This window comes from Dasypus novemcinctus, chromosome 8 (assembly GCF_030445035.2).
Source record: "Dasypus novemcinctus isolate mDasNov1 chromosome 8, mDasNov1.1.hap2, whole genome shotgun sequence".
Classification (NCBI taxonomy): domain Eukaryota; kingdom Metazoa; phylum Chordata; class Mammalia; order Cingulata; family Dasypodidae; genus Dasypus; species Dasypus novemcinctus.
In genome coordinates, this window is record NC_080680.1 from 41401812 (window position 1) to 41415340 (window position 13529).

Sequence of the window (13529 nt, forward strand, 5' to 3'; positions counted from 1 at the left end):
ATTACTGGCCTAACTCACCCCGCGTGCTCTAGAAATTCATTTCTGCAGCATAGCCAAGAACCTAGATAGAATCCGGTAACACTATGGTTACCAAGTGGTAGAGAGGGGTTTGAACCAGGCAGTTTGGCTCCAAAGCCTTTGTTTTAATTCTTTTTTTAAGATTTATTTCTCCCCCGCCCGCCCCGGTTGTCTGTTCTCTGTGTCTATTTGCTGCACCTTCTTCTTTGTCCGCTTCTGTTGTTGTCAGCGGCACGGGAATCTGTGTTTCTTTTTCTTGCGTCACCTTGTGTCAGCCTTACCTGCTTCTAGAATAGCCCAGTAATGACGTGGTCCTCAGGAGTTGCAATAAAGCAGGTAAAACATCCTGCATGGTTGGAGCTGCCCTTCTGGAGATGTAATGAATGTGCACTTCTTCTAACATTTAACAGCTTATGAAAAATTTCCCTTGACTTCTCCTCCCTTATCAGTTCTTTCCCTCGTTCAATTACAAATGAAATTCTGATTCATTTGCAGCAGCTTCTCATCCACTCAAGACAGGGATTCGTCTCCTAAAGATAGTGGGGCAGTGAGGTAGTGTCGTGGGCAGCCCTTTCAGGTGAATCTGAGTTTTGAGAACATGTTGTAGAAAAGTGATGGATATTTTTTCACTTCTAAAACCACTTATTCAGCTCCTTACCATCTGGCCAAAAAGCAAGTCTCACTGAAGAACTGTCACCTTTCCATGCTTAAAAATAAATGCTCTTAAATGTAGCAAGTTGTCATCAAGCAGAGAACAAAGCTAACCTGCGTTTGGGCAGAGCCAGCTGTGAGCTGAGAACGGGCAGTCAGCAGCAAATACACATAGCCCATCCCACTGAATAATACTAGGTAACAGTACATTTAATGATAAATAAAATAACAGTAGTAACTGGTGGGCAGGCGGACTTGGCCCAGTGGTTAGGGCGTCCATCTGCCACATGAGAGGTACGCGGTTCAAACCCCAGGCCTCCTTGACCCGTGTGGAGCTGGCCCATGCGCAGTGCTGATGCGCGCAAGGAGTGCCCTGCCACGCAGGGGTGTCCCTTGCGTAGGGGAGCCCCATGCACAAGGAGTGCGCCCCATAAGGAGAGCCGCCCAGTGCGAAAGAAAGTGCAGCCTGCCCAGGAATGGCACCGCACACACGGAGAGCTGACACAACAAGATGACGCAACAAAAAGAAACACAGTCTCCCGTGCCACTGATAACAACAGAAGCAGACAAAAGAAGATGCAGCAAATAGACACAGAGAACAGACAACCGGGGTGGGGGGAAAAGGGGAGAGAAATAAATAAATAAATCTTTAAATAAAAAAAAAAGTAACTGGTGTTTGACACAAAATGCTGCAGGTTCTGGCTACTGCCTTGACTATAGCAACACCCAGAAGCACTGTGAGGGGTGGGTCTGAGTCTGAAATCACTCACCACTCCATTCCGGGCCCAGCTCCGAAAAGAGGCACAGAAAACCTTTGTTGACTAAGTGAATGATTGAACGAACCTCTAGTATCTAGTATGATGAAATTCATCAGATTTGTTTCTCATTAAGTAGCTGGGAGGGAAGCGGCTGTGGCTCAGGCAGTTGAGCTCCCGCCTCCTACATGGGAGGCCTGGTTTTGGTTCCCAGTGCCTCCTAAAGATCATGAGCAAGACAGCAAGCTGATGCGATGAGTGAAGCAAGCTGACCCAACAAGATGACTCAACCAAGAGACACAAGGAGGAAACACAATGAGAGATGTACCAAAGCAGGGGGCAGAGGTGGCTCAGGTGATTAGGCGTCTCCCTCCCACATTGTAGGTCCTGGATTTGGTTCCTAGTGCCTCCTAAAAAAAAAAAAAAATAGATCCACACACAACAACAGACACAGCAAATGCAAACAACAAGGGGGTGGGGAGAAATTAATAAATAAAATAAATCTTAAAAAAAAAAAGCTGGGAGCTAAAAGCACCTGGAATGTTATGTCAGAAAAAAAAACTTTACAGATCATCCAGGCAAACAGACTAAGTTTTATAAATGAGGAAATTGAGGCCCGGAGAAATTAAGTGATTTGTCTAAAGTGCTTCAACCACGTGGCAGAGTCAAGATTGAAGCCAGGTCTGTCAACTCCTGGTGCTGTGCTGTTTGCATGGCACCATGCTCCCAGTTCCCCCGGCATCCGTCCATTTCCCCTGTCCAGAAGCAGGGAAATGACTACCTCGGCATCACCTTAAACAGCAGCAGCAGAGAGATTGGGTTTGCAAAGTGACCTTGACCACCACCTTGACCTTCCTCCGTAAGCCTCAGCTACCTCATCTGTAAAATGGGGGTCCTAATGGTCCCAGCCTCATTTCATTGTTGAGAGGAGTCAGTAAAATAACATATAGGAGGGGCTAAGCATTGTTTCTAATACTGAAGAGGTACTCAATAACGAATACACATTAGCCTGATTTTAGTAACACATGCCCTGAGGTAATCAAAACATCCATCCCTGGAGGAGGGGAAAGCATGACCAGGAACAGGACTGGCAGCTGAGACACTTCTCCCACACCATTGCCCCACCACAGGAAGGGAAGGGGTACTGGGAACTCCTAAACCACATGCCCCATCCCATTTCCTTGTCCTCAGTGGCTGGTATGATCAATACAGCTCTCTAAGAATTGTTCCCTGACGGGTCATAAGCAGAACCAGAAATCTCTCCAGGGGGTTTAAGGCATCTTACAGAGGCGGGTGGCTCTATAGTCTGTGCCCTCTGACCTCAGTGGGGCCTCTTAGCAACTAGTGATCTCCAACCCAGAATGCAGGAGGGGAAGCTTCAAAGCACCATTTTAGGCATTGCATCTAGATTCCAAGGGGCAGGCCTCCTTGACAAAAGTCTCTTAGTCATTGTGAAAAGAAACCCTCAGTCCTTTTGAAATTCTTCAATCTGTGGCCAAGGGCCCATAATCCCCCAGGACTCCCAGCCCCAAAATGCACTGCTAGGTGTGGGCCTGTCCTTCCTTTCCGCTTGGCACTTCACTGTCATACAATACCCCCTCCTGCCACGTCTCCTCAGCGTGGAGGATTAGCCGAGGGGTCGGTGGGACTGGGACCATGGAGACCCCAAGAAAAGGATTTAATGTGGTGGAAACATTCTCCCCACTCTAGGTGGGAGCTCTGTTTCCCAGCACAGGGGTTGATCATTTGTAGAGGGTCCAGGAGGGAGTTTCCATTTTCAGACTTCACAAGGGGGCTCTTGGGGATGTCAATCACAGCGCCGCGAAGCTCCGGCCCAGCCGAGCTGGAACTGCACATGTGCACGCAGCCTGCTTCAAATACCCAGCAGAGAGGCAGCTCCCCCAGCGCTGATAATGCTGTCAGCACGGCCTCCTCACCCCACATCTGCAGCCCAGACAGATTTACACAGACCGGCCACTAGGCAGGAAGGAAATGTGGTGGAACCTCGGTAATCAGAAATTCAAGGTCCAGAGTTGGTGATGATCTAGGTAGGGAACAGACTCAAGCTTTCCTTATTTTAACTTCTAAAAATACCTAATGTTAAACAAGATAATGGTATACATGAGAAACAGTGAACCCGACTCGACATTCATATAACAGCACTACCACGAACTCAGTCCTGAGTTAGATGTACACAGTTCATGTGTGACATATAAACGAGGCAAGAGGCATGGCCACCAGCCCTGAGAGAGTTATCAGCTATAACTGTTGGGGGAAATAAACTGTTCATTCACAGAGTAACTGAAGAATAACTCAATAACATAAACCACAAGACAAGAGGGTAAGGAATGTCTATGCTAAAGGCAGTAAGACGTCAATACATAAAAAGCTCAGTAAAACTGGAACCTGATCTACTTTTGGACATGGTTATTTCCAAGTTATTGTCAGCAACCACAGACACAGGGAAAAAAACAAATCAACACAGCATCAGAGCTAATTACAAATACTTTAAGCCTGTCCATTAACACAGGTTTTGGAGGGGGGAGTCTCTCCCTAGAAGCACTTGGTTAGGCATTAATTTGTGCTGGTAATTACAAGACGATTGGAAATATCAAAACTTAAAAATTTTTATTTAATTCTGATTTTATTATAACTCAGAACATCCCTTCCCTCCCCCCCTTTCTAACTGGTCTATATTTGTGTGTGCGTTTTTCTTCCCTCCCTAAGATTGGCTCCCTCATCATTTTTGCTCATTGTTTTCTCATGGTTTTTTGCTCATTGTCTGTTTGTTATTGTTGTTGTTGTTTTAGGAGGCACCAGAAACTGAACCCAGGACCTCCCATGTGGGAGGCAGGCATTCAACTGCTTGAGCCACAGCTGCTTCCCTGTGTGATTTTGTTTGGATGAGTCCTCCTGAATCTTGGAATACCCAAATGGTGAGAGCTCCACATACACAGTCACAGAAGAATTTTGAAAATATAACTACTAGTAATGCAAAAAATAAATGCCAAAATGGAAATTCTTCCTCCCTCCTTCCCTCCCTTTTTTCCTTCTAGACATCCTTTCATTCTTCCAGCCATACAACCACCCTACACACACTCGCTCAGGGCCAACCATAAATCAAAAAAACATTGCTGAACAAGATGGACAAGGCCGCTGTCCTCAAGACATTTACCATACCTGCAGGGCAAGCAGAGGAACCCAGCAAACCCCAAAAAACTAGAAAGCTACTCAAGACTCCTATGACATGGAATACACACACACCGAGGGTCCTTTCCTCTGTCCTAGAGCCTGGGAAGATGTGAAAACAGCTACATTCAAGAGCACCAGGCTATATTCCAGAATCTACAATATACATTTGTTCACAGTAGAAAAATTTGTTGTGACAACGATGCAGAAGTCATATTAGTGCCAGGAGATGCATGCATATAAAAGGCTTAGCAATGTCCCAGCACATAGTAAATGCTCTTTTTTTTCTTTAAGTGGCTATTGTTACGGTGAAAATTTCAACATAGGGTAGTTTCGTGGAAACAATAAAAACTATTGCATTGCCTGTTTGGCCAATTTGTTTTTACTGACATTAGTTCAAAAAAGGGCATAATAAAATTTCAGTAGTACTCAAGATAGTGGTCAAGTTTGAGAGTCTTCCAGGCAGTCACAAAAAACAGTTCCTCAGTGTTAACGTAAAGACTAAACTCTGGGCTGTCACAGTTCACACATGCCCAAAATGGTAAAACTTCTTTCAAAACTGATGACAGTGAAGGAAACCAGCAGAACATCTTCAACAAATGCCTAAACACACAAAAAAACAGAAAGCCTTCAAAGTTTTGGGTTTTTAGATCTTCGTTTTAGTATTTTATTACAATTCCCATTGTGTATGGGAACCAACCCAGATTCCTTTAAATTTGAAACTTCAGAGAAGTTGCCAGAATGTCATCTTGATGAACAGTTTTCTTCTATTTAAATCAGAGGTTTCACAAAATGTTCTCCTTCCCTGTGTAAAGCTGTTTTCTGCTGCCATTCCTGGGAAGTGGGTGAATACTTGGTCCTAGCACAAAAGATCATTTGGCTTTTTAAATAATCTTGATTCTTTGACAGAGAAATAAATAACTATTGTCCAGTATCTGGAGCTTTCCATAGGAGAGAAGCCTGAACACTCATCCCATCACTAGCTTGTTTTCTTGCAAGTTCTGGGAGTTCAAGCTGCCAGCAAGGGAAATTTCCACTTACATATATCTTGCTTCTCTCGGCCCTAGCCTTGGGCAAGGACTTGGCAATCTTGAGCCTAAGGCAGATACATATTTTCTAGCTTTCTTGGCACTCAACTATGCATTCCTGGTTGGTACACAGCTCCCTACCCTTGCCCCATTTGAGAAAACCTTGAATAAAGTTTAGAAGCTTCTCCCCAGGCTCAGGGCTAGAGCCTTTCCAGCCCCCAAATTCTCTTATAAATGCTCATGTGAGTCTGAAAACTATCCCCCAAGGTAAATAAGGAGCTACTTCAACCAGCTGAAGTTTACAGAGTGAAGCTGGGGATCAGAGAAGCCAAAGGGCTTGTCCATAAGTGGTGAGTGAGGACCTTCAGTATGGGCTGTCAGCCTCACATTCTCGTGCCTCTGTAATCCCCTTTCCAAGCTTGGTGGGGCATCTCAGGCACGCTCTTGCTTCCATTTCTGATTCAAAACCAAAACCCTGCTTCCTGTTTCTAGCTGCACATCAGAAGCCCTTGATGATACTTATTTAAAAAGCAGATTCTCAGGCCCTAACCTTCCAGGGATTCAAAGTAGAGATAGGTAGAAAATCTGTAATTTTAGCAAATTACGCGGGTGATTCTGACACAGCCAAGTCAGTGTCTCTCCAAGAACTGGCAGCAAGGACGCCAGCACCAAAGCAGAAAGAAACCACTTTCATACCTTTCTTCTTTCAACACTGAGTCATTCCAGTTCCTTCAGGCGTTCTACTGTAGCTAGCAATTACTACTGAGTGCTTGAGAGACTGAATTAGTCATTGCTTTCTTCAGGAAGACTGATTGGCCCAGTGGACAGAGGTAGACAGCGTAGGGTAGGAGACCTGTCTTTTAGTTCTGCTGTAATCTAATTCAAATGAGGCCTTTTCTAAAGCACTTGGGTCCTGGGCAAACTAGGCAAAACTTAACTATTTCATGGGGCTTTATCTATTAAACTGGGCTAATGTCACCATAAGCTGCAGAATGGTGGAGAAGGCAACATCTCTAAGGCCCTACCCTGTGCTAAAGATCTCCTGTTCTCCTTGAAATAAAGTGATAAGCAAATGAAACTGTGACAGGGTTTTGAAAGCCCCATCCAATCCAGCCTATTTGTTGCAACTGTCTTAATGGCAGGAAAGCAACGCTTGCTAACAAGTGCAGGTAATTTTCTATTTCCAGGTGAAACAAATCTTTACTTCTAAGCTGGGCAGAAAAGAGGTTTTAAAAATTGGCTGCTCTTCATCCTTATTTCCAGTACTGTTTCTTGATATTTCCTCCTCTACTTTATGCAATACATGAGAGGTCAGCAAACTGGTCCATAGGCCAAATCTGGAGTTCTATCTTGGAAAGGAAATTTTATTGGAACCCAGCCATGCTCATTTGTTTACATATTGCCATTGTAGCTTTTGTGCTACAATGACAGAGGTGAATATTTGTGACAGAGACCACATGTGGCTTTGTGGCTCAAAAAGTCTAAAATATTTACCATCTGATCCTTCACAGACAAAGTTTGCTGACCCCTGCAAAAGACCAGTCTTTTAAAAAAATTTTGACCATAATCCACAGAAAACATTTTGTAATGAGACCTAGTATACACATACATGTAAGTGTGTATATTTCTATGTCCATATAAGTTATTCAAAACAATATTTTCCTTACTAAATGCAATTCTCTCTGTTAATTTCTAGATAGACCATTACATTTTAAAAATGCTGTTCATGACAATTTTTAAGGATTTATTTTTTATTTATTTCTCTCCCCATCCCCACTCCCCCCGCCATTGTCTGCTCTCTGTGTCCATTCACTGTGTGTTCTTCTGTGTCTGCTTGCATTATCCTATGGCACTGGGAAACTGCATATTTTTTTGTTACATCATCTTTCTGTGTCAGCTCTGTGTGTGTGTGTGGGACCACTCCTGGGCAGGCTGTACTTTTTTCACGTGGGGTGGCTCTCCTTGTGGGGTACACTCCTTGCTCATGGGGCTCCCCTACGTGGACACGCCCCTGCAAGGCACGGCACTCCTTGCACGCCACAGCACTGTGCGTGGGCCAGCTCATCACATGGGTCAGGAGGCCCTGGGGATTGACCCCTGAACCCTCCACAGTAGACGGGTATTCTATCAGATGAGCCATGTCCACTTCCCATGACATTAAGTTAATCTCATGATCCAGTGAGTCTCAATCCATCTTTGGAAAAACCCTGCTCTAGACAAACTGAACAATTAGCTACTCACAACAAATGTCCCTGTTTTCCCACCTCTATTCCTTTCCTGGCATAGCTCCCTCCACCTGGTGAGCCCTTATCTCTACATTTTGTATTCAATGTAGTGCCTTGCACTCTGTAAGAACAAATATTTATTAAATTGAAGTAAGAAAATATTTATTACTATGGGTATAATATGGTTTATACATGTAATTGTTTGCTCTTTTAATTTAAAAGACTATCAAGTATATGGTATACTATAAGAAGTTAATAATGTAAATGAAGCAAAAGAGAGGGAGGGATTACCTAGACTTTGCAGTTTCCTCTGCACAAAGATTTGTGTTATTTTAATAACCAATGGGAAGAATTATTTATAGTATAATTCCTGAATATGAGTCATGGTCGCCACTTTAGACCTACAGAACACCAAAAGGAAGGAAACAATTCTACTCATTAGGGCCTCAGCACAAAAGGGGTATAACAGTTTAGGCCATCCTAACAGAGCTGCCACCCTGAGTTCAGACAGTAGAACCTGAGGACGATTGATAGGATCTCTCCTTGCCCAGAGAAGCAAAGCTGTATGCCATCCCCCTGGGACTGTGAATGGGAATGCTGCTAGGGGCCACCAGCCCAGAAAATCAACCCGACAAAGCCTACCAGTGCCAAAGCTCTCTTCTCCACACAGAGAGCACCGTCCCGAGTCCATAAGATTTGAGAAGAATCTCCATCCAGCTGGGGTCTCATATACAGGGACCTTCATTGATTTGGCCACCCTGCAAAATGAAATTTGAGGCAATAGTTAATTTATATACCTCCTTCCCTTTCTTCTCTCAATACAGAGGAAGTCTTCAGGATCTATTAATTCCATAACTGGATTTCAGAACATCCTGAACAGTGTTGACAGTCTTCAGGATGTCAAACCCTAAGGAAGAGAATGTTAGTTAGCATATCCCAACAGTTCTCAATTTTGCTTTTCTCATAATATAAAAGATACTAAATTAATGTATATAATATTTTCACATTTATATTTTCCTCTTATAAATTTTTCCTTGTATTTGGAGATAAGATTCCACTTGGGGATTTCAGAATCTAAATTAAGATGATATTTGAGTGTCACCACTTTGGAATATTGTTTGACAGTGTCTACTAAAAAATAACATACACATATCCTATGAATCGGCAATTCAACTTTTAGATATCACTAATGACCTGAGGTGGACACTGTGGTGCTCTGACTCCCTGCTCAGATTCAATGCCCCCTCCCGCCCTGCCCCTCACATACACACATTTTAGGACTGGCTCACTCATTCTTCCAGCTCCTGGGAACGCGCATGGCTGAGTGCTCATAGATGTGTCCTTCCTCTCCATCCTTGCAATTACCCTCTGCGAAACGGAGATGTCTCACCCCAAATCATGCTCCCTTCCCTAACGCAATCTGCATCCAATTCCTGGTCAATGAGGGATGTATAATGGTCTGGTTCCCTCACCCTAATTTGGCAAAACTCTAATGGGTCGTCTCAGCTCCACAGGTCCCCATAGATTGGCTGAGGTCTTTGTTGTGACTGCACTGCAGTTCAACTTCTCTCTATCCAATTATCCTTCCTAATTCCGCTTTAAGGGTTGATCTTGAAGGTAACTTGGATCTTGAAGGTAAGAATGAATAAACTTCCTGAAAGCCAACCTCTCTCTGAGTTGCTTCCTGGGGAAACTGGCCTGTGATATTACTCAACAGGGTATGTACACAAGGCTGTGCAAGAATGATCATAATATCACTCTTCGTAAAAACCAAAATGACCCAAATATCCATCAAAGTGGAAGAGATAAATAATTTGTGTATATAATACCATAAATTACACGGAACAATTGTTCAACTTGGATGTATCTCACAAACATAGTGAGTAAAAGAAGCCAGCCATAAAAGGACATATACTGTTCCATTTAGATAGAATTCAGAAACAGCCTAAACTAATCAATGCTGTCAAAATTCAGGCTCAGAGGCTCTGAGAGGTCAAATACTTGTTCAAGGTCTCACAGAGGTGAGAGGCAAAACTGGAATTTGAATCCAGGTCTCCTTAATTTCTGCTCATGTTCCATTCCACTACATTATCCTGTCTCCCCATATGTTTTAGCACTGTAAGAGGTGTATAGATCTCAAATTTCTGCTGGGGATGAGATGCTACAAAGACAACAGCCCGAGGAGTTTCATCCTAATTATTTCACCACCACATACAAGCAGCCAAAAGATAAAGACACCAAAAGCCTGCCATCAGCAAGGCTGAGTTCTTTGAAAGCTGTGAGCATGGGAGGTGGACACGTGGAGGGACCGGTGAGGATGTCTTGGTGAAGAAAAGGAAGAAAAGATATACACAGGATAAAACTGTAATAATTCTTTAGCTTTAATTGTGGCCTGCTGGAGAAAGAATACCTGGAAACCCTTGCCACAGGAAAGAGAACACCTCCCTTTGTACAAATCCCTAATATAACGAACGGGCTCGAGAATGTAAAAAACGATGTTTGTGTCTCTTTCAAGTATGCTCTGAAAATAAGCACCTTTCATAGGCTTGGGTGTCACTCCAAAAGTTTCATTTTCTCTTTTTTTCAGTGGTCTAAGAAAGATATACAGTCACATTTCACTCCCATCAGGAGCAATGAAAGAAACCCTCCCCAAATTACAGAGCCAAGTTAAATTTTCAGGGCCCTTAATTTCATGGTCAAAGGCTCAAGAAAGTAGAAATAAATCACCCAGAAGCCTTCCAGGGGCAGCACATAGTAAGTCCTGGGTCAAAATTAATTGTGCAAATATGAATGCTTATGATTACCAAACAGAATGTGTAATAAGGGGTAGGGGTGAGGGTGAGAGAGAGAGGGAAGAGGGGGTGGGGACGATTATTTTCTGGCCAAAACATTCTTGCAGGGCTAAAGCCAAGTTGGCAGGTCTGAAGGGAGGGGAAAGGATTTCCCCAGCTCCCACCCTTCCCAATTCATCACTGTCAGGAAGTCATCAGGCTGAAGGCTGGCTTTTAAAGGACCGGATACTTTTATAACTATGAGCCACAGTTACAGCTATGCAAGCTAAGATAACAATACGGGTAATTAAATTCCAGGATCCTGAGCAGGAGTTGATTATGTCCTAGGGTCAGAAAGGAATTCCCCTCCCTGTTCCCTCTCCTGAAGTTGGGATCCATCCCAAAAAGGGCATTCAGCAGAGATCGTACTGAAGACTGGCTTTTGGCAGAAGGCTCCTGGGGAGCCTCTGAAAAGCTCCAGTGTAAAAGCGTAAAATGAAGCTGCTCCCAATGAGAGTGTGCACTTCTCTCTGGCTGCTGCCATTGTGTGCTGGAGACAAACATGAGAACTCACTTTATAGGAAAGGCCAGAGTACAGAGGAAAAGAAAGAAAATGAACTTGGGACTCAATAGCCTCAAGGAGCTTTCCAACAGTTTCTCTCATACAATATGTTCTATGCTCCTAACAAATTGGACTCCTCTCTGTTTTCCAGATATGCCCTTGCATTTTGTGGTTGTCATCATCGTCATTGTTGCTTACCTCTGAGACCTTCTTTATGGGGTTCATTGTGCCTGGATTAATCTTGCTTTCCAATCTCCGTCAAATATTTTGTTGCTTCCAGACCTGTCCTAAATGCCCTACCATCCTGAAGCCTGTGAAAAGACTGCTAGAGGGTCAGCAAACCCATTTCTTTGCAGACACACAGCTAGACTTCATTTCCCAACCTCCCTTGCATTTAGCTGTGGCCAAGGGACTGCATTCTATCCAATGAAATTTGAGTGAAAATGATGTAGACCCCTCTCAGGCCCGGTTACAAGAATGTCCCCGCCTCCAGTTCTTCCATTTGCAAGCCTGATGTGGCTTCCTCGAAGCCAGTGTTTGAAGATGGCCGACTCACAAGATGGGAGGATCTGGATCTCTGACCACCATTTGGAGCCAAGGCTACTACCAATAAGGAGCACCTGATTTTTACTTTTGGTGCTTGAGCAATCACCTCTTGTCCTGTTTGAGCAATTATACATTTTTAGATTAGTTTTGCAACAGCATCTAGGATGACCTTAACAAATTCAATCCTTTCCTCATCCCTGCTATCAATTTGGAGTGACCTCTCCTGCCACTACATTCCTTATCACTTAGTTTGGATCTTTAAAGTGATTGACATGTTCACAGTATCATCGTACGCATTGCGTACCTCCTGCACACTTCCCCTCCACACACAGACACGATCACCACCACTATTGTATTTTAAGTTATTCCAGGGTATGGAAGCACTGCATCTTACATCTCTACAGCTCCTTCATGTATAGGATACTAGTAGAGTGCCTTGTCAGAATTCCAGACTTGCCACTCAATGAATGCTGTTTGAATTCAATTGGCTAATATCTATTATTTAAAGGGTGCTGTTGGATAGCAGGTGGTTAAATATCTCTATTTTACAGGGTTTTTTGTAGCTTCCTTAAAAATAGAATCAAGTTCATTTCGGCCTGTTTTCTTTAAATTGGTCATTTTGAACAAAGATGATTTCTCCAGGTGGTAATTAATGGGGCTATCAGGATGACACAAAGGCATTTCATGGAAATAATGGTCTTACCTAATTAGGGCAGTGACCAAATGAAAATCAAAGACTTGAGGAACAGATGGCAACATTATTTCTTTCTTACCAATCTGTGTTCCCCCTACCCTCAAAATGATTAAATGGGGTCATAGATTCTAAAACACCCTGTTCACTAAGAACAGGGAGCTAGCATATTTGTTTTTGTGCCTCTAGCATCCAGCACTGTGCCTGGCACATAGTAGGTATTCAGATATTTATTGAGCCTACTTATAAAGCATGAGATCATTATGTGTGATAATCTTCTACTGGAATATCAATTGTGATTAACGACTTTCTTTTAGGTGGAAAGAGAATAGCCAAATAGACAATGACTGAGTATATCAAGTGCATGAGGCAAGCCCAGCTGCCCTTGGAACACTCCGTCAAGGAAGATTTAAAGAGGACAAGATCCAGGTACCTCTCCCTTTGCTCTATCTTCAAAGGTCCACTTTCTTCTTGAAAGGCAGTAGGACCCATGGTCCTATTTCTATACACTGAGCTTCCAGCCCCTTTTTTCTTTTTCTTTTTTACTTTATTTTGTACATTTAATAATTGAAAATATAAACAATAATTTAAAATGAAAAGAAAACACAGTTGAATAAAAACACACATTGCTCAATTAAATATACTGAATATATATAATTTTTTAAAATTATATAATATGTTACATAACATGTTTGGTTCATAATAACACAATTATATAATATTTATCCTTTTGTATCTGGCTGGCTTGGCTAAACATAATGTCCTCTAGGTTCATTAATGTTGTCATATGCTTTACGACTTCATTTCTTCTTCAGGTAAATAATATTCCATCGTGTAAATACACCACATTCAGCAGTTGATGGGCACCTAGGTTGTTTCTAACTTTTGGCAACTGTGAATAATGCTGCTATGAACATCAGTGTGCAAATGTCTGTTCGTGTTACTGCTCTCAGTTCTTCTGGGTATATACATTGCAGGGTCACGTGGTAAGTGTATATTCAACTTCTTTAGGAACTGCCAAACAGTCCTCCACAGTGGCTGCACCATTTTGCATTCTCACCAACACTGAATAAGTGTTCCTATCTTTCCACAT

The 13529-nt window shown here is 42.9% G+C and overlaps 1 protein-coding gene across 1 annotated transcript in view; it reads right to left on the minus strand.

Moving 5' to 3' along the window:
- PGM5 (phosphoglucomutase 5) overlaps positions 1-13529 on the minus strand; it is a 197211-nt gene that overhangs the window by 63228 nt on the left and 120454 nt on the right. Inside the window, exon 7 of the mRNA XM_004459397.5 lies at positions 8509-8624. Coding sequence (XP_004459454.1) covers positions 8509-8624 — 116 coding nt within the window. The remainder of the gene's footprint in view (positions 1-8508; positions 8625-13529) is intronic.